At 40.8% G+C, this 20,611-nt stretch overlaps 3 protein-coding genes and 1 pseudogene across 3 annotated transcripts; all 4 read left to right on the top strand.

Annotated features, from left to right (window-relative positions):
• Nucleotides 1-737: 737 nt before the first annotated feature.
• LOC129584636 (protein FRA10AC1-like) lies at nucleotides 738-3,743 on the top strand. The gene is made up of 7 exons (XM_055476882.1): nucleotides 738-1,101; nucleotides 1,302-1,403; nucleotides 1,901-2,023; nucleotides 2,125-2,339; nucleotides 2,462-2,575; nucleotides 2,642-2,684; nucleotides 2,779-3,743. Exons 1-7 carry the CDS (start codon nucleotides 1,034-1,036, stop codon nucleotides 3,005-3,007), a joined length of 894 nt encoding a protein of 297 aa, XP_055332857.1. The 5' UTR covers nucleotides 738-1,033; the 3' UTR covers nucleotides 3,008-3,743.
• Nucleotides 3,744-3,845: 102 nt separating this feature from the next.
• On the top strand, nucleotides 3,846-7,512 carry LOC129584635 (uncharacterized). The gene is made up of 12 exons (XM_055476881.1): nucleotides 3,846-4,005; nucleotides 4,139-4,258; nucleotides 4,547-4,713; nucleotides 4,779-4,898; nucleotides 5,060-5,192; nucleotides 5,267-5,550; nucleotides 5,663-5,789; nucleotides 6,083-6,243; nucleotides 6,372-6,491; nucleotides 6,672-6,795; nucleotides 6,875-7,032; nucleotides 7,107-7,512. The coding sequence occupies exons 1-12, from the start codon at nucleotides 3,972-3,974 to the stop codon at nucleotides 7,314-7,316; spliced, it is 1,758 nt and encodes a 585-aa protein (XP_055332856.1). The 5' UTR covers nucleotides 3,846-3,971; the 3' UTR covers nucleotides 7,317-7,512.
• Nucleotides 7,513-8,499: 987 nt separating this feature from the next.
• Nucleotides 8,500-11,890, top strand: LOC129584683 (uncharacterized). The gene is made up of 11 exons (XM_055476971.1): nucleotides 8,500-8,631; nucleotides 8,835-8,951; nucleotides 9,052-9,218; nucleotides 9,292-9,411; nucleotides 9,620-9,752; nucleotides 10,079-10,365; nucleotides 10,500-10,860; nucleotides 10,965-11,087; nucleotides 11,152-11,275; nucleotides 11,351-11,508; nucleotides 11,586-11,890. Exons 1-7 carry the CDS (start codon nucleotides 8,601-8,603, stop codon nucleotides 10,716-10,718), a joined length of 1,074 nt encoding a protein of 357 aa, XP_055332946.1. The 5' UTR covers nucleotides 8,500-8,600; the 3' UTR covers nucleotides 10,719-10,860; nucleotides 10,965-11,087; nucleotides 11,152-11,275; nucleotides 11,351-11,508; nucleotides 11,586-11,890.
• A 3,045-nt stretch (nucleotides 11,891-14,935) lies between these two features.
• LOC129584568 (histone acetyltransferase KAT6A-like) lies at nucleotides 14,936-19,732 on the top strand (annotated as a pseudogene).
• Nucleotides 19,733-20,611: the final 879 nt, after the last annotated feature.

Genomic DNA, 20,611 nt, shown 5'->3' with positions numbered 1-20,611 from the left:
CGTTTGCTACTTGATTCGGAGCGAAAACATTTTAAACTTTTGCTGTGGAAAAATCAGTTAATGAGAGCATAACTAAGAGAGAGAGCTTGGCAAACTCTTGAATAACTGGTTTTTGACTCTTACAAATTTTTACAGCTATGGCGAAAATATTAAACATGCAAAGGGTGGCAAAGGGGCATACATGGGAATTCACAGGTTGACCATAATATTTGTCAACCTATGAGTTCCCATGTGTATTCCTAACACAGCCGCGAAGCCAGCGATCTACACTAGCAGGATCTGGTTTAAAGCTACTAACCTACGACACAAAATATTTCGTGTGCTTTTCCGTTGAAAATCCAACCTAAAAAGATAAATACATACACCGAAGACAACCGGAAGTCGCTTTTAGACGTTACTGTCAGTATAATACCGGAAGCAATTAAATCGTGCATTTGCTTAATATTTTCTCCAGTATTCTGTTCAAAAACTTGCGAAGAAGTTCAGAACTTTTTCAGAGGAGCACAGGGCATCCGGGAAGAACTCACCTGGTCAGTCTCGAGCCCGCGCGGTTGTAATTATAATTTATGAAGTAACCCGACAGATACCGTATATATCTGATAGTAGTGATGGGAAATCTGCGAACTGCAAAACTTCCATAATTCAAATTCCGCGGTTATCCATCCGCACAGGGGTGCGCTCACAGCACTTCTCAAATACGATTGTGATTTTGTTGTGGTTTCGCATTCTTGTTTTTTAGAGCTTCTGGACTTTTGCGACTTTTGTCTTCGGAGTTTTGCTTGTAAAGGTCTTTATCTTGAATTTTTATAGGCGATCTTAATACGTACAGTATTGCAGTTGTACGTAATACATGTGGATTAAGCTGGAGTTTGATTCAGATGTTTAGTTAATCTGTTACAAAAAAGGGGATAGGGCTCGATGTCTGTGTTGTTCTGTTGACGTACTCGTACTGGTTGAGCTAGACAGCTCCAGTGCCAGGACCAGTGGTATATCCCATCAGCATCTTGATTGTCACCCTGATTCCTAACGCACGATGGACGCTTCGGGCTCTCGCGATTACTCTTCGGAATTCGAATATGATTCGGAAGCAGACAAGAAAAGGTAACCACTTGAATCACTTATGATATCACAGCTGCCACAAATCTTCTCGAAATCCCTGATTGTGGATTGAGACACTTGTTTCGCTTTCCGCAACTTTTTTCCATTATTTTAAACTTAGAACGGGGACGAGTTATGTTTAGATGTGTATTGGACGGTTTGGACCAGTTATAGCTATAATTTTAGATTTGCTTTTTTTTCAGGAAGCGCAGACATGACTTAACCAATAAAGAACTTCCAGCTCCGGTGGAAAACGTTGGCTCGAAAAGATATAAACCACCAACCAAATCCGACGCTCTTTACAAGTACGCTCTTTAGTGGCCTTACTCATAGCGTTTGTGCTCGTGGACGAAAGAAATTAGGGTGGTTTACTTGCCATTTACAGAAACTGTTTCCACGAAGTTATTAAAGTTTCGAGCAACCAAAAGGAATCCTGAAAGCAACTACTGTGGTTTAATAAGCTTGTCGAGATACACATTTAGTATTATTTACTTTTCGATTGTTTTGTTACTGTAGTATATTGATTATTTTATAATTATTATTTGCTTAGTGCGCTGTGTATCTTTAGGTGAGTTAAGAGTTGCAGTTATAATTTTCCAATTTTAGATTTGCTGAAGATTGTAGATTTGGTTTTCTTTTTGCTTCGTTAAAGTAGTAATTTTCTTCTAAAACCTGTCTGAACCCTCCGATCCGGAGTTCTGGGAGACAGAAACTGGAGTGATACAGTACCATTCGGAATCAGTTCGCTCGTAAGGATTTTCGTGTGTGGTTTGCTTACACTTTTTCTCTTGTTTGTCCATAGGGATTCGAGGGACATCGTGCGATATCATGCATCCGGCATGGATGCCTACTCCCGGCATAAAAAGATGATTAACGATTATCTTCTAATTACACCTGGGGACACGAAACTTCTTCGTCGTGATACGTAAGTTTCAAAATTTTTTTGTTACTTTCAAAGTGTTGTACAGTTATATGAGATTCAGGTGATCCGCAGCAATAGATTGTTTATCCGCTTTCGTGAAATAGGAGCCGCGATCGGACGGATAAGGATGTGATAAGAGAGAATCACAAATTTTTGTGGGATGAGGAGAATGAAGATGAACTTAGCTGGGAACAAAAACTGGCGAAAAAGTATTATGACAAATTATTTAAGGAGTACTGCATTGCGGATTTACATCATTATAAGCACAATAAAATTGGAATGAGATGGAGAACAGAAAAAGAAGTGATAGAAGGGAAAGGTGAGTTGCGCCCGAAATGAAATTAGAAGCTGTGCTTTTTTGCGCATAGCTATTCTGGGGTTTGTATGGCTAATTTTTAATCTGTTTTACTTAAATAGACATGTCTTGTTTTACTTAAATAGGACAATTCATATGTGGATCAAAGCACTGCTCGAACCAAATGGGGCTTAGAAGCTGGGAAGTTAATTTTGGATACATGGAAAACGAAACTAAGAAAAATGCTCTTATTAAATTAAGTATGCACATTTCCTGTCGGCTGGAAACTCAAACCTCAAATTTTCATGATTTCCATCCTTCTGCAGGGTTGTGTCCTTCTTGTTCCGGAAAGTTAAACCATAATAAAGCGTAAGTTCTTGAACTTCGTTTTACGTGTCAGATCTGTTTGTATGGCTAAATTTTATCACCTGTTTTAATAACACTGCTGACTGGACCGTTTCAGGCACAAGGACGTATCTCGCGAAGCCGCACCTGTTGTGATAAAAGAAGAGCCTCTGTCACCCAGCCATGTTCCGACTCAGTCGAGCTCGACTGAGTCGTCCCTTGCCGTGCCAACAGAAGAACAAATCAAGGAACAAGAAAAGGCCATCTGGGGTCAACCAGCACCGGCTGTCCAGGATAAACCTGTTGGCATGGATTTCGATCAATATTTTGCGGACATGCTGTTTTGAAGCAGATAGCGATGAATTACTCCGCTTAGGGTAACGCATTTTGGGAGGTCGTGTACGCTCGGAAGTAATTTGGCTCCTATCGTGTGAGCCCAACAGGAGCGCTGCCGCATTGGAGACTTACTGTTTTGCCTGCGAAACAACTGACATGCTAAAAGGAGAGTCTTATGAAATCCTTTGCCTCATTCAGTCGTGAAGGCTAAATTTGTGGGTGTTATTTTCTTAAACTTTCTGCGCTGGATACGAATACTGATATTTTACTGTGTTGAACATTTCAAGGCTTGCATCCAGTTATTGATGAGTTGGGGTTGGCAGGTGGCTTTGGTGACTGCGAAGTATTTTAAATTCCTGCAGTTTTTTGGAATTTCTAATTTTGTTTGATTAAGAAATAAAGTCTTACTACTTGTATAACATACTTTTGTTGCGGAATTTAGCTTTGTAATAGTCCACTTCCGTTTGCTTCGTTGAACTTTGTTTTCCCGATCATTCGCCTGATGCATTTTTCAGGAAGGCGCGCAAATGTTCACGCTGCGACGTTATGGCTGGCTGATCGCTTCCTACCGGTTAATATGAGTTACATACAGCCGTTGAGATGTAAATCGACGGAATTTTTAGTTTTTGGCACTCTAGTCTCACGTCGATTGAATGATTTGACGGGTACCATTCCTTGCAAAATGATTACTACTGCAGATACTAGCGGCAAGGTCCAGACGGGCGCGTTGCGTAACATCTTCTATAAACATGTTTTATAATACTGCATTCTGCATTGGACTGTGCAGTTTTAAAATGGAAGAAGGCGTATTTAGCGGAAACTTCAAGAATCGAAATGGCTGCCAGTTTCGATGTAGCGGCTGATACCCCGTCAAGGTCACTTCTAGACACCGGCTATAAAAGATGGTTTTGGCAGTCATTCCAGCTTTAATTTTAGCGTTTTCGGCGATTCACTGGTTAACGGAATATCTTTAAAATGACCCGTGTCTTCGTTGCTCTTGCCCTTCTGGGTGCGTATCCTCAATTTTGTTAATTTACTCCAGCTGAAAAAAATGTTTTTTATGGATAAACATAACACTGTAGTGACTGACTCGCGGCCAGCCCGATTTAATTTACGTACTGTTGATTTTTTGTGCATTGCAGGCGTGGCTTGTGCCACTCCAGTCCCTTCCAACACCCTGCCAAAGGTCGTCCTGGGCCTGTACGAGCCAATCCCGGAAACCGTGAGCAGCAACTTCGCCGAATTCGCTAAAACCGCCTTCCGTGAGTGACCAATTGTTTTATTGTTTTTCGCGAAAAGTTTGTGTTGGCCTGTACGTATTTCGTTTGGTGGAATTTTTTGGATGTTTTTCAAATTTCAAAATTTAATTATTTTAAATGGTGTAAGTCTGCGCAGGGGTAAGACTAATGCAGCGGGTTGATGCCGAATAAAAATAACGGCCTTAAGATTTGGTGGAATGCTGCTAGGCTGCAGTTACCAGCTTAAACTGGTTCTTTTCTGTCCACTACTCTACGTAAGTAAATACTTTTCTTATGAACGACCTTTTACAGATATGCCCGAGCACATCAAGTTGGCTGAACCCAACTTCGTGGCATACCGCAAGGATGGTGAGACCTACCACAAGCACTTCTGGTACCCCGGTCAGAATTATTACGTTGACATGCCATTCAAGCTGGGCGAAAAGATGACCACCACCATGAACGGCAAGACCATCGAAGTGCGTATAGGACATAGGTCACTGAATTCTAAGCCGATTGATCTTCATTGCTTTTGATTTTGCAGTACGAAATCACCGCCGAAGGAGACGATAACACCGCCACTATCCACGCCAAGCTCCGCGAAGTCGATGGTGATGTCAAATTCACCGTTGAGACCCGCTTCGACAAATTCGGTTACAACGCGGTATGTTAATCAAGAATAACCTGACACGAAGAAAACTACTGCATATTCAGCAAAATATGGTGTTATAATGTGAAATTGCTTTGATTAACTGGTCGATATGTCTGTACTATGGACGTCTATGCTTGTCACATGTGTTAAGACCAGCTTCTTTACATCCGCAGACCTACACCAAGGACGCCCTTGTCGCCAAGATTAGCTATCGTCGCACTCTGCCTTTCTACGTTTTCGGTGCCTATGAACTGGACATTACCAAGAGCTCGCCCAACACCGCCGAATTCTACAACAACTTTTTCCGTAAGTACTTTCGTACAGCCGCTGCAATAAATTTACCGCGAAATTCGAAATTAATTATGTTGTACATATTGCAGCTCTGCCCAAGGGATTGACCTGGACCAAGGACACCAAGTTCTTCGTTGGCCGTCACGGTAACAAGTTCTACGAGAAGTTTATCGTCGACGCCACCTACTACGAGAAGGTGGAATTCGAGCTGAACAAGCCCGGCAGCATCCAGCACGGCAACCACACCGTGAACTACCATTACGAAGTTGTGGAGACCACAAAGGAGACCACCACTCTGCGCATTACCTACAAGTGCCCCGAGAAGGGAACCCTCGTTTTCACCTGCGTCTTCGACCATGAAGGAGTGACCTCGGTATGTAAAATGTCGTTAATGTCTGGAGAAAATCCTGGTTTCCTTTGGGTGTACGGTATTACTTATGACGTAGTTTACACTCGGGTGACCGTTCACTGGTGTGGTTTTGTAGACCGCTAAGTCCGACAAGGGCGAAGTGAAGACCCGCTACAACCGTGTTCTGCCCTGGTTGTTCTATGGTAAATTCAAGGAAGTCCCTGAAAAGACTGAGAACTACGAAGAATTCACCAAGGGAGAAGGTGCGAGAAATTTGCTATTACTATTTCGTCATGATCAAAGTTATATACGCTGTAATACGCATAAACAACAGCTTTTCGCGCAAGCTCTGAAATATTTATATATGCTTTACGGTTGATTTGTAAATTTAATCGTTCGCATCAATTACTAGTACTACTGGGCTAAGCCTGCTTTTAGTTTTAACTTCTAATAAAATTAAAAATTGATTTGGTTAATGTATTTTATGCATTTTAAACAATACTATGTACAGTTATCTCCAACAAGAAGTTGCTTAACTTCGTCCACATGGTTTTAGATTGCCCATTCGCCCACAAGAACCAGCCTGCCACTTTGGAGATCTTCAAGAAAGGTGACCACTATGGTGCCCGCAAATCCTTTGGTGAAGAGAAGGCTATGGAATTCGAATTCAAGCTGAACACTCCTCAGGAATTCCAGGCTAATGGCAAAACTTTCAAAGTACGGTACACTTATCTGATAATGTAACAAATTTTTTTGTGTATGTGTGAATTTACAATTTCTAACAAAGTTATCACTTGATCTGGGAGTTAACGTGCTGCAATCACAAGATCTTGTTTTTAATTTAGTACAACGTCACTATCCAGTCCCGTGGAGACAAAGTGATCATGCACAGCAAGATCAAGGTCAAGGGTACTGACAAATGGTTCATCGTTGAGGAACAAGTTGCCCCTGAAGGACTGTATGTGGTAAGTAGCGCATTGTTTGTCTGTATGTGGTAAGTAGCGCATTGTTTTTTGCTTGGAATTTTGGACTTAATTCATTAAAAAGCCGTATTTCAATATATGAAGTTGATTAATTAACAGCATCAGATTATTATGCTTTATGCATTGCTTGTTGGTTAACCGGCATTAAACCACTTTTTCCAGACCTACAAACGCGAAGGTGTTGTTGCGAAGAAATTCTTGCGCCGTGTCCTTCCCAAGACTGTGTTCGGAACCTTCGAATCCACTGATAACAACGACGAGTTCAAGGCTTTCACCACTCATATTGGTAAGAAATTTGAGAACACAGGCTGTGAGCAAGACCATTATCAGTACATCAGTAAACTTACTTTCTGCTGCTTCATCAGGTGCTCCTGAACTGTTCAAGAAGATCACCATTGAATTCTCCGATGCCGAGAACGGTGTGTTCGTCCAGAAGCTGACCCCTGAAGGAGACGCCACTCAGGAAAGCCGCATCACCTTCGGCAAGCCCGATGAGATCACCGTCCACGGAAAGCACCTCGAGGTATGTTACACGAAAGGACATCTGCGACTCAAGTCATTCGAACGGGTAACTGATATCCACAATTGTAATTGCAGCAAAAGTGGTTTTACTACGAAGTTGACAACACCCCAGTCCTCCGTGGATCCATCAACCAGACCGATAATGCCAACAACTACTTTGACGTTGTTGGTATCTTCCGTCCCGATGGCTACACCGCTACCTTCGTGTACGATCACAACACCAAGATTGCTCACCGCACCTACACCCGCAAGGGAGCAGCTGTTCCCTTCGAGCCTGCTCACTAAACCAGTGTCAGTTTTCGGTATTTGAAATGTTGTCGATCTGCTTTGGACATGTATTTTCAGCGCACCTAAGAAATGCTTAATTCTGGGCTGTTGTATTTTTGGCTGCTGCACATCTATGTTGCGTGGTTTACGTTATCACCGCAAAGACCAAAATTCTGATTCCAAATTAAAGGTGAAAGATAAATGAACGAATTCACCCGGCAGTCAAAACTTATTCTAACGCTTATTTTAGTATAAAAAATGCTTATGAAATATTAAGTTACTCCTGATATCAGTTTTATGTAATAAATTGTTTTCTGTTGAGCCTCATGATCATGCATACCCCACAGTAATTCACAAGTCCATATAGAAATGACTTACCAGAAGTATTTGCTCGTATATTTTAACCTTAAATTTTATTTAAGTTAGTAGTACTTGTTAGCTACAAACAGTTATACAAGCTGCTGGTAATAACGAATACATGTCGCGATAAAAAATCCAGTAAAACATAAAAAAAAAACAAGATCCACGTAATTATTTTGATCAAAATTAGTTAATTTTAATTTCGTTCTTTATGTGCATTTACACCTATAAATAATAAGAACACGTTAATATTGATGTTTGTCTTATAATTATATATATTGTCAACACTTCCCAAATTACAAAGGCTGAAATTCGAACCGAAATAAAATAGAATTAGCGAAGCTAATTCCGGTTAACGCAGCGTAGGTGTTCGCAAGGCTGGACGACTTGGTTGACCAGTGTCCAGCCAAGAAAACCCATTAGGGTGTGCCTTGGGATGCAGATTCCGATGCTGTATAAGCAATGCAGTTTCGGTTGTGGACGTTGCATTTGTAGTGATTGTGCATTTCTGTTAGTGCATTTGAGTTGCTGTCGTATTGGAACAAAGATGGTTTGCATGTAACAAGTCGTTCTTCCCTCCCGCCCACCCTCTTTGGTGAGGGGGGTTGTTTTAGCAAGGACGGCGGGGCCGGTTGCGCCGGTGACCCGTGTTCCGGTGCTAGTGTCTTCACCCAATGCCCAAATAAAATTTCATCGTTACGCGTTGTTGTTGTTGCACCCGTAGACTGCGTTAATAGCCGAATACAAGGTTATAAATGTTACAGTAATACCTGCCAAATGCCAGCTGACAATGAGATTGACCGACTGATAGCGTGAAGCATACCATGTTTATCAAGCCCACCGACAGTCTTAATTTATGGAGAAATGGTAGCACAGCAGTAAAGCTGGTTTCGCACTGCCGGTAATTTTTTACGTAATTTGGTCTCCAACACCAGGAAAAAAATGAGACCTATCATGTTTCTTCTTTTTCTTGGTACATCCACGAACATCTACAGTAAAACATTTGGCAAAGATAGTTGTGTTACCTGTCGTACGAGTACTTACCGATCCTAAGCGCCATTCCAAGCAGATTTATTGATAAAATGTCGTGATCATTTGACGATATGAATTTGTGCATTGTTAAACATTTCTTTTGGTTTTGTTGTTCTTTGGTTTTATGTCAGTTTTTATATACAGGTGTAAGCTGCACCAGGTCTGTTCCTTTGACCAACCTGCCGGAAATTGTCTTGGGTTTGTATGAGGCCATACCAGAAAGTGAGGACAGCCATTTTGACGAATTAACCCACATATTCCGTAAGTGACAGCATGACGATTAGAGTAAGACTGACATGATGAATGTATTATAAACTATTACTTTCTAATTAAACGTTGTATTATTTCTGTATGTCAACAGATCTAGCGGTAGCGGTTAACGAAAGAGATCGTAGTTTAGCTGGATTTCATAAACAAGGCGACAGTTTTCGTCAGTACTTTATATCTGCCGACCATCTCTACTCTGCATATATTCCCTTCAAACTTGACGGAAAGCAAAATAAAACAATCAACGGCAGAGTTGTTGAGGTTTGATACCCGACCCATTCTTTGCTCTTAATTTGTTTCGGCATTCGATACACCGAACTACATGTGATTTCAGTACGAATTTACTGCTGAGGGCGATAACCATGGAGCAACTATTCGAGCAGCATTCCGCGAAATTAACGGCAGTCGAAAATTTGATGTGGTGGCCATTTTCGACAGCAACGGTTACAATGCTGTAAGACGAGCACCGTTTAATTACACGAGTGCCCGAATTACCTGAACAGAGTACTTAACTGCAAAAATAATAATAATAAAGAGTCGAAATTTATTTGCTCTTTGCACTTAAGTCAGCACTGCTTGCTGCAGCAATGAATCACTTCGGTAATTATAAATCTGTAACGGTTATATGGTGGGAAAAATCTGGTTAAATGGAATGTGTTTAGACATACACCCGAGGAGAATCCGTAGCCAGACGTAGCTACCGTCGCATTTTGCCTGGATATGTTTTCGGCGCTTTCGAGCCGGATCTCAGTCAAAGCTCTCCCAATATTATCGACTTTTACAACAATCTTTTTTGTAAGTGGCCCAATTTCTTAAATTGCAACACCAAAAAATCCAGTACTAGATCCACAACATAGAACTACTGCAGTAGAGGCTAGTAGATATACAGTAGATTTATTATGCTATGTATTTTTCAACGCTTGGACCAAGGGCCGCCTGAAATGTTTGGTTTTCTGCATTTTTGTGTGTGCACAGGAGTTTGAATGATTTTAGATGAATTATTAGAAGGATTGATTAACCAGTGCAAAAGCATCTGCCTCTCGGAGTATTGCTTGATTAAATTTCCCGGCAAAATAGTGTGATGGCATTGCACTGCGATATTACTTTGACTTGTTTTTTAGCTCCTCCCAAAGGATTCAGTTGGTCTAAGGACAGCAAATTTCACCTGGAACGCTTCGACGACAAATTCTGCGAGACGGCCATCGTGGATCCCATGTCCACTTTGTACTACAAAACAGAGTTCCATCTAAACCGGAAACAAACTGTAACTCACGGCAATCAAACAGTCGAGTCTAAACACGAAATTATGAACAGCACACCCAACAGCACTACCGTGAGAATTACAACCAAGTCAGCAAAGGGCACCTTTGTTAACACGTGTGTCCACGACCGCGCGGGATTTACTTGCGTATGCCGTGTCTCTTTAAACTAGTTATAATTCCTTGTAGCGTACCTAGTTGCTAGCTTAATGAGTAAATACAATTAATCCCATGGCAGTCGGTATATGATCCATGTAGACATGTACTCTCGTTTCCATGTTAGACTATAGTGACTGATAAAGGCGAAGTGAAAAGTCGATACAGCCGGGTTATGCCTTGGTTCTTCTACGGGAAATTCGAAGAGGTTCCTGCGATGACCGAAAACTACGAAAAATTCCTCGAAGACGGCAGTAAGCACACGGATTTCATCTGTCCAGGCCAACATTTATGGGTTATGGTTGGTTTCCTGTACTTGAGTGCTTTCTTCGAGGTTGCCCTTTGACAATCATCCGCACACTCTGGACATGTACCGCACGGGTGATCATTATGGCGCTCGCAAAACCTACAAGAACGGAACGAAAATGGATTTTGAATTTAAACTAGATAGCCCCGAGGAATTTCAGATTGGAAACAACACATATAAGGTAAAAACCGTAATTAAAACTCCGCAAACACTGCTTTTTGCATTGGTTTGAAATCAACTATTTAAAAGTGAATAGACATCTGTTGCTGGTAATTATTTTTGCAGTTTAGCGTTACCGCCCATAAACGGCGAAAAAATGACGTTATTCTCGAAACCAGCGTGAAACTTGCCGGCACCGACAAGAAATATATCGTTGAGGAAATCGCTGCTCCTGATGGAATCTATGTGGTGGGGAACTTTAAGTCGCAACCGGCCTTTTGTGTCACTGGATCGGTCTTTTGATACTTTGCAGAAATATATACGAGGCAATGTGGTTGCCAAGAAGTTTATGCGCCGGCTTGTCTCTAAAACCGCAACTGGGACTTTCGAGAGCGATGACCTCAACGAAGAATTCAAGGCGTTTGCTAACCATATAGGTACAGTCACAGTTATTCATGAATTTTGTTTCTCCGGTTTGCTTCGATCTTTGATATTAAGCAAGTGTATTGCAGGCGCTCCGGAAATGGCCAGAAAAGTGCCCATGGAATTCTCTCAAGCAAAAGACGGCACTTTCGTTCAAAAAATTACGCACGAAGGAGATCCGGTACACGAAAGTCAAATAACATTCGGCAAGCCCGAGGAACTAACTGTCCATGGAAAAAAGCTCGAGGTCCGTGCGTCGTACCGGAAGCACAATTTTTTTATGATGGGAATTTTGTCTACCGCGTAAAATGGTTTTACTTGCAGCAAACATGGTTTTATTACGAGATGGACAACACCCCGATTCTGCATGGCAAGATCAACCAGACTGACAACGCTCATAATTATTACGAAATCACGGGCGTCTTCCGGTCAGATGGATTTACCGCTACTTTTATCTACGACAATAAGTCCAAAGTTGCTCGACGAAATTTTGTCCGCAAAGGAGCAGCTGTTCCTTTCCAACCTATCCATCAAAAATAAAGTTAAAACCAAAAGTAATCTGTATTACTTTTATAAAAAGCCGTGGTTAAATTTACTTACTGCGGTTAATTAAACACTGTTAATGCTTGTTATGCTCGGCGATGTACTGTGTTTGTCGGCTTGATTCATTTACTCGTAACACTGTACACAGATGTCCAGTGGTCAATTACTAATACCGCAATCTCTTGATGCCCAGTGTCGTGGATGTTCAACACCCATGCGGTTGTAGATAAACAAAATATTGGGCCACACCTAAACCCACGACACATTAGTGGATTATTTCTCGAACTTGCTTGTCGAATATCAAATTAACGATTAATAATGGTGATCTTAGAGTGGCTGTTTTGTCGCAGTCTTTGAAGCAGCTTGACTTGCAATCTCCATCGCTAACCATAAGCCTTAATGCGCAACAGGTTGTTGTTGTTGGTGACAGAATATTACACTTATCCGTCCAAAGGACGATTGCTCCAAGTTGTAGAGATTCGTTATAATCACCAGGCTACACGAATTTCTAACGTTAAATGCAATAAACTATACTGGTGAATGTCACCTTTAGTTCTTTAGAAACGAGTAACGTTGATTAGCCCGTAAAACCGTAAAATTATTGACAGCTGGAACCCATCACGGGATATCGCTCTAAGTATTCTATATATTGCGCTTGTTTGACGCTAACGTAAAGGAAGGACAAAATGGAAGACACAAATATGGAACCGGCCGAACAAATCCACAATATGCAGTCTGCAAAGCAGGACCCAGAGCCAAAGAACCAGAATAGATCGGACGACGACTTCCTCCCCTCCAATGCCGATAATCTTATTGTAAAGGACGCGACAAGAATTCATTCTACCCAACCGCAAGTAACCACAGTTAAAGTTTTATCTGACAAGATCACAGAACTGATGAAATGGCTAAAGCGACCGTTGTCCGATGATGAAACATCCATCGAACCATTTCACATACTGCTGCACGATCCCGAAGCCGATGCACTGCTGCAAAAGAGCAACTGGAAAACACCGAAAGAAAGATTGTAGCGCTGTTTCGCGGCACACCTGGATTTGAAAGTAATTTTAGGTACACGGTACACCGTAAAAATACATTTTTTACAGCTACAAACTGCGATTTTTTGTTTTAATTTTGGATTCTTCAGTGATAAAGAATCTCTTGTGGTATCGCAATTTGCGCAGTGCTATTTGGCGGAAGCGAAACACAAACAGCAAGAGGCTAACATTAAACAATCCTCCGAGGTGAAGTAAAAATAGCGATAGTCTTATCAGTTGCACATAGCATGCTTGCCTAACGTCAAAACGATTTTTTATAGCGGTTATCGTACGAACTGAATGCCAAAAGGACGAGAAAACAAGCTTTTGAGGAAAAACATGCCGCCGTCCAGGATTATATAAACTGGATTGAGAACCAGATAACTGTATGTTTGGTGGTGCCTGTCTGAAGACCATCGGAAATGTGTATGCCTCAATGAATTATTCGGGAAATAATCAGTTTATCTATCATGCGGCTTGCACTGCTTCGTTGTTTACGAAGTTAAATATTATTCCTTCAGTGCACACGTTGTTGTTTAGGTTAGCACGAATTTAAGAGAGCAAACAGCGCGAAGGGCCGAAGATGACCGGCAACAACGAGAACAGGCGGAAATGTCCCGTTTGGAGTAATGTAACTGCACTTTGACACGGCATTAAAACACACTGTGGAACAATTATGACTTGTGCTTCGTCCAATTGAAATCAACCTTAATTCACTAATTTTATTTTTTAAAAAGGTCACTAGAAGAGCAAAGAGAGCTTATCAAGAGACAAAAGTGTTTGCAAACACATGGAAAAATTCGAAGTAAGTGGCAGCGTCTGGCGACGGAAGTCAAGAGAAATCTGGGACAAGTAAGTACGGTTATGTTGGTAACGTAATGACAAGAGCCCTAATTGTTTATCATTATTTTCCTTCAGACTTTCTATGATATGGATGATTTTTGCGGATTTCATGAGAAAAATGCCGCAGTACTAAAACTATGTATGGAGGTGCACGATGATGAGCAGTCTCAACTGGATGCCATTCAAACAGAGGCCGAAGTTCGGCCAGAGGTACTGCTTCTGTCATGTTCTCGGTAATTCAGAGTTAACGGCAGCCAAAGTTTTAGTGCTGCGTATACGATCTGAAAATGTTGTTTCCTATATAGCATAACTGTACTATTACTAAGCCAGAACATCAGTCAAACTATGCACAGATTAAAAATAAACCATCCAGTTCATGCTGCTTCTCAACAGTTCCCAAAACACAGGCAGCATTAGATGTTGTTCGAATATAATTATGATATCTGGAAATAAATGGCTGGAATGTTGCTGATGTTTCAGGAATGGGAAGCAGAAAATGCTGCGATGCGAAAGCGGTTGCAAAACGCTTTTGCAACTAGAGATGACCTTTCAACACAACTGATAAACCTCAAAGATCTGAATCGAGGGTATAACGATGCGTACGAGGGGGAGCGGGCCGACTACGAGCGACTGGTGGATTCGGTGGATGATTTGGTCTACGTTGTCCGTTCACTGACCGGTGCGGATGCCGAATGTATTCCAGATGATCCTATTCAACAGCTTGACATCGTACGTTCAGCTAGAGCTATTCGTTGTTATACTGTAGTAAAAGTGTCAACGCCGCAACAAAAGCAAATGAAATGAGGCATGGTATACTCTGTACACTCCATCGGGAAATGTTTTGTGAGTTTGTTTCATGAATGTTTCATAAAATAGCTCTTGCATAGCATGTTTTGCATCTTTTATCCGACAGCTACAGTCGTTTGACGTATATTTTTGTACAAGTAATTTTTGTACTTTGTTTCAGTTTGAAAGATTCCTGTCCCATAGCGATGTAGTGGAAAGAAAGCTGTGCGATATGGTGGGATCGGAAATGGATTACGATAAGATTTTCCCACAGATTTTACGTGATCCAACGGACTTCATGTATATACCTGTCGTGAAAAATAAAATTGATCGGGCTTGATTAACTTTCAACGATAATGTTAACGTACTCGTATTTCAAGCGATCCCAACGTTCAAGCCTCCCAACAATATAAGTCTCCCAACATTGAATTTCTGATAAAAAATCTGAGAATTTTATGATAAATGAACCAAACGCCATAGTGGGTAGATAGTATACTGTGCAACCGCCTTTTGCGGAGGTTCCATGGTTAACGTAACGGAATAAACAACAGGAGAGGAAAACAATCCACTCATGGCTGTTTTGTTGATTTGTTAAGTATTTTGAACTATTTTCCCTGCGAAGTGTTTCAGTAAAAATTTGGAAAATGTCGGAATGTGTTGCATTTGAATCCGAATTTGTCCGTTGTGATCACTGATTGTTAAAATACTGATAATGAGACGGGAAGCGCTCTGTGCCATGGAGATGTTACGCTAATTACTAACACTCTCCCGCGTTTCTTCTGGACCATTTTCCAACCATTTAAAAACGGTTTAGCTTTTGATTTGTATGGTGATCTTGGGAAAATCTCTTCCGTCAGACTTAGCAATGGACGTGGACGATGTTGAGGTGGTTCCTTGCAGCCAGTGTCATAAAAACATTGACCTGTCAGATGCTGCGCGCCGTCGAAGAACAACAGTTCCTTCGTGGGTTCGTTGCAGTTTTTGCATGGATGTTTGTAAGTCTTCCTTTTGTTTGGGCTCCTTCCTGTTATGCCTCTCTGCTTTTCGGCTTATTCCGTGATTATAGGCATTATAATTTTAAACGGACTATAACTGTTAGTGTTTAATTAACGGTTACGGTTGTTCTGTTGCGGATTTGTGAGATCACAGAGTTTAATTGTACTTGCAGACTGTTTATGATTTACAGAAGTGTATGTCTGTTTCAGATCACTCGGAGTGCGCGAATATCCCATCAAAATGTACACGGTTGGGTTTCTATGAATGGCAGTGCAACGAATGTAAAGTTTGTCAAGTCTGCCAGAAAGACGAAGCGGTGCGTAATAACTTACACTGTAAAAATGTGGATAATATCATGACTGTACGGTTGCTGCAGTTGTTCCAGTGATAATCCTAAATTATTAGTGATATTAATATTCTTTGAACCGAATTTTATGTCCGTAAAAAACGAGTATTGTACTTACCCGCTTTGACGAGTATTCTGCTGGGTTTGCCTAGTACGATGATTTGTAAATATTCTGGACAGTTTTCATCTGCAAAGTAGCGATGGTTGCTTGACTTTTGATGCTTTTGACTTACATATTAGATTAAACACATACCTGACTGCGCTCAGTGCTTTTCAGTTTACATAAAGAATTTATTTTCCTTTATAGGATGGAATGCTTTTCTGTGACGGCTGCGACCGGGGATATCATGGAAAATGTTTGAACCCTCCCGTGAATGTCTCAGAAGGAGGTACGTAATCTCTGTGTTAATTGTTAGTAATATAAAAAACATGTCACTTCACTAATTATTATCACGAAGTTTAATGCCTTCAAATGGAACCTCTGTAAATGATGGATACAAGTTTGTTTGCAGTATTACGGAAATCCTCAACAATAATTATTGTTTAAGTGATGAAAACTTCTGTGATTATCTTTTTTTTAGTAGATGAGACTCCATTCCTGTGCAAAGACTGCATTGAAGCCAAACATACAACACGCGGATTCCGTCGCACTAAACTTTTAGGATGTGACACGCGAAGGCAGCTTCTTTTAAAAAGGATTCCCCCAAGAAAAAACTGAAAACTAAGCCCCTCGTAAAATACGGCAACGCCGTTCAGAAAGCTTGGAGGCTGAGAATGATTCTTCGTCTATCGACGAAGCAGAGGCCCATGTCAGTGATCCGTTGCCGAAAACCTGTGTGGCAAGGGGATGCGACGGAACTGGTGAGTAAGCCATATCCGTACAGTACTTGTTATGATTGTTATATTCCAAAGTCGATTCGCAATGCAATATTCATTGGGGTGTTGTTGTTTGTATTCACTTTTTGCTGTTTTAGGACATTTGAACGGCGTCAGTGGTTCCCATAATTCCTTGATGTTTTGCCCTATCTATAACCGTTTGGACAAGAACACAGCACTTTTATACACTGAAGTGGTCGAAGCGTTAGAAAACACATCTATCAAGAGAAGCAAAGACTGCAAGGAAATGGTACGTAAATGTTTCGACGTCTGTATCTGATGACAGGGTCTATCGTATTTGCGGTTAATTCCTTAAACCCTTTCTTAGTTGGATACATTGTCGGTACTGGCAGATAAGCGCTTGAACCCTACCAAGAAATCCGAAAAGCTGACAAAGCCTACGGATGTTCTGTTAGCACCCGAGCTAAAAGGTGTTTCCGGTTTCAGCAAAGCGCTCTTCGAGATGAGTAAAATCAGTCACGCGAAGAAGCTGGTAGGTTGTTAAACTATGAAATGCAGGATTTAAGTAAACATTTTCCTGAAACAGATTGTTTTTGGTTTAGGATGAACAAAATATTGTGCCACACAAGCAACATTTCTTCATCGAAAAAATATCTATTGGACCTTACGTGGTTGATGTACAGTAAGTGCGTCCGACCAGATAGTTCCCATAATCCGACTTTTTTTGAATGTTTTCTGGGTTGTGTGTCCGTTGCGTTCTGTGTTTTTCGTTATGATTTGAAGAATGTTTTGATGATTGTTTTAGCGAAACGTCAGCCACAATTCGTGATGAGCCATTACAAACGGAGGTCTATTTTTGCGATATATGTTTGGACATATCTCATGAAAAGATCCAATATACCCGCCATACTGCGGTTTGCGATTACGAATTTTCTGGAGAACGCATATATTCCAAGAATGATCTGGCTATTTTTGAGATAGATGGACGAGTGGAAAAGGTAGGTTGTGGAAATTCACGATACAAAACATATACGATAAAACACAAATGCGTACAAAATATAACGATCAAGCTACTGCTGTAAAAACTGGAGAACAGTGAAAGGTCGAAAGATAGCTATTGTACAAATAATAATAATAGTAGCTTTGTACAGCCCTGCCGGGCCAAGTTGGGGCACTTTTGTAAAATAATTGGCAAATATTTCTGTTCGTTGGTCTATATTTATGTTTAGACTTTTTCCGTGTAACTTTTTATCGCCAATCCAGAAATACTAAAATCCGAGCCTTTTGATTAGCCAGTAGGGTGTCGAGCATTAATTTAGGGGGACAGGTAGTAGTACGTTGTGGGATGCTTACATCAGCCCCTCCAGTAAATTCACCGATCGATATTTTTGTTTGAGCTTTTCTGCAAAGTGTTAAGTGACCGAAAAGGTGCTTGTTACGGGCCAGAACAAAAATCTTGTGCAGTCAGTAGTTGACTTAGCATTGCAACAAGGGGCATCTCCCATAGACTTGCATGTTAATATTGGCCTACCGAGAAATGTGGTTGCCTAGCACATATATTGAAATGACCTAAAACTAATACTTTCCATGAGTAAGTCATAGGTCCAGTTAGTCAATTCTGTGTGCCGAGAATTAATACGGATGAGTTCAATAGCGAGCGGCAATATTTTAGGGTTTTTTATTATTCAGATTTTTTATTTGCTCATGTTTTGAATTTTCCATTGCAGACATTTTGTCAGAATCTGTCGCTGTTATCCAGATTCTTCTTAGCGACAAAGGCCGTATGTTACGACGTGATTTATATGATGTATTATGTCCTCGTCCAGCGAGGCGCGGACGGTAGATATAGACCGGTTGGATATTTTTCCAAGGTACTCATATTGCTTTCTGTTTAAAGCTAATTACGGTTCATTCAGTTATTAATTTTCTACAGGACAAGGATCTGGAAAAAAATACACTTGCTTGCATACTGGTCTTTCCTCAATATGAAAACCAAGGATTCGGTAAACTGTTGATAGATCTGAGTAAGTAGCGGAATGTGCAACATCTCTGGCACCTACTCTAGATTGATATGCATACTCACAATTCTTCAGGCTATGTGATCGCGCGCACTACACACAAACCCGGAACACCTGAACGACCTTTATCAAAAGCAGGACTGCTGGCCTTCACTTCGTATTGGCAATGTATGGTATCACGGGCTTTGTTAAATTACTGGGAAGGAACAGAACAGATCCAGTACCCGGCTTTACTGGATCTCCTGATTGAACATTTGGGAATGGCGAAGGATGACATCGAAGATATGTTGGTGCGCTTGGATCTGATAAAAACTGACCCAAAGACAAAGAGACTCATGCTCCTCAAAAGCTCTGCAAAGGTGTGTTTAAAACTTTTAGCAAATATCTCGTCTTTGTGACAACGTTATTATAGTTGTGTTTCGTGAATTTGTTTTCCCATCAGTTTATTGTGACACAGATGTGGTAGACTATTTTAAATTTTACCATGATTACCCGGCATAAGGAGATATTCGACAAAACTGTATATAGCAGTTTGGTTGCATTTATTTGTAGGCCTGTCAAACAAGATATCACATTCGCATGTGACAAGAAGATATTGCACAGTAATTAAAAATATAGGCAAAGTCGTGCTTAAGATTTGTTTGTGTTCTAGGAACGATTACTGGAGTATGCGCAAAAGCGTGAGAAGCTAAAGGACATGGGACGGTTGATAGATCTTGGCTGTTTGAAAAAGGACTGGCTAAAAAAGCTTCCCACAAGAAAGCTGATATGATCAGTAGATCAGTATTAGTCACTAGTGTTATTATGCGTTTTAGCCAGTTTCTCGTGTTATGTTGAACCTTTTGGTTTACTATTTGTTATAAATTTTATGTCACCTGTTAGTTGATTTTCGTGTAGGTGCTACTATTTTTATTTTATCTTTTATGTGTTTTACTTGTTAGTCTCACTCAAAGCAGCGTTATGGTACAGCCTGTAGCTGATGAGAGGTAAAAGGTTGACCTCTGGATACCTAGTGCGAGTTGTCAACTCGATAGGTGCAATGTTATCAGATCAAGATCATGTTCTCGAGTGTTGGTGGTGTCCGGAGAGCGTACCACATTATTCGGCTTGTAACCGAGACAGTTTCGTGGATTGTGCAGTTTCATGGATCTGTTTACACCCTTGTCACCGTTGTTTTTTCAAGTGTTGTCACTGTTGTGGTTCTAAAGCTTTTCCTACCGGCTACCCGCCGGTTTTTAGAGTAATTTCAAAAATGTCCGCAAATGTGGAAGTAATTTTCCTGTGTAAGCCTGCATTCTCAATACGACAATTACCTATGCAAAAACAATTCATACGTTGAATGTTGTGTTTTACATAGATGCATTGTGCTTAATTTCTCCATCGACGCAGGATGAGAGTATGAGCAATACGACTGTCGTCGTCGGCGATTTCATCAGTTTACCTGGTGGAAGGGGGAATATTGCGGAGTTTGGCAAAGCTTTACGTGGGGAATCACAATTCATATCGGAAAGGCATAATAACCCTTTCAGATCATGTAACTTTACATTGTTTAGGACTGGATTCGTTTTCTGAAAGAAATACGGTGCAGTTCCATCGGATTGGCGAATGGTTTCACCACAGGTATTCAAGTAGTTTAATATGGAGTATTGTCACTACATATTGTGGAATGTATTTAGCAAAAATAATCTTTTTGTATGATTTGTAGATTTATTTTCGAAAACACTTCCCGAGTATTAGAATTCGAGTTCAAATTTGGGGAAACTCAAAATAAAACTATCCATGGCAAAGTTATCGAGGTAAGATTTTATCAATTAAATAAAGCATATATACCGCACGGCAAAACTTAACGTTTAGAGTAGAGTATGCCAGTATGGTGCTTAAACGTTGTAAACTTATTCATGGCAGTACTATACTTGCTATGACTTATTATATACGATGATATTCGCA

Source organism: Paramacrobiotus metropolitanus, unplaced genomic scaffold (assembly GCF_019649055.1).
Source record: "Paramacrobiotus metropolitanus isolate TYO unplaced genomic scaffold, Prichtersi_v1.0 Parri_scaffold0000014, whole genome shotgun sequence".
NCBI lineage: Eukaryota > Metazoa > Tardigrada > Eutardigrada > Parachela > Macrobiotidae > Paramacrobiotus > Paramacrobiotus metropolitanus.
This window is presented reverse-complemented; position numbering and strand designations above follow the sequence as displayed.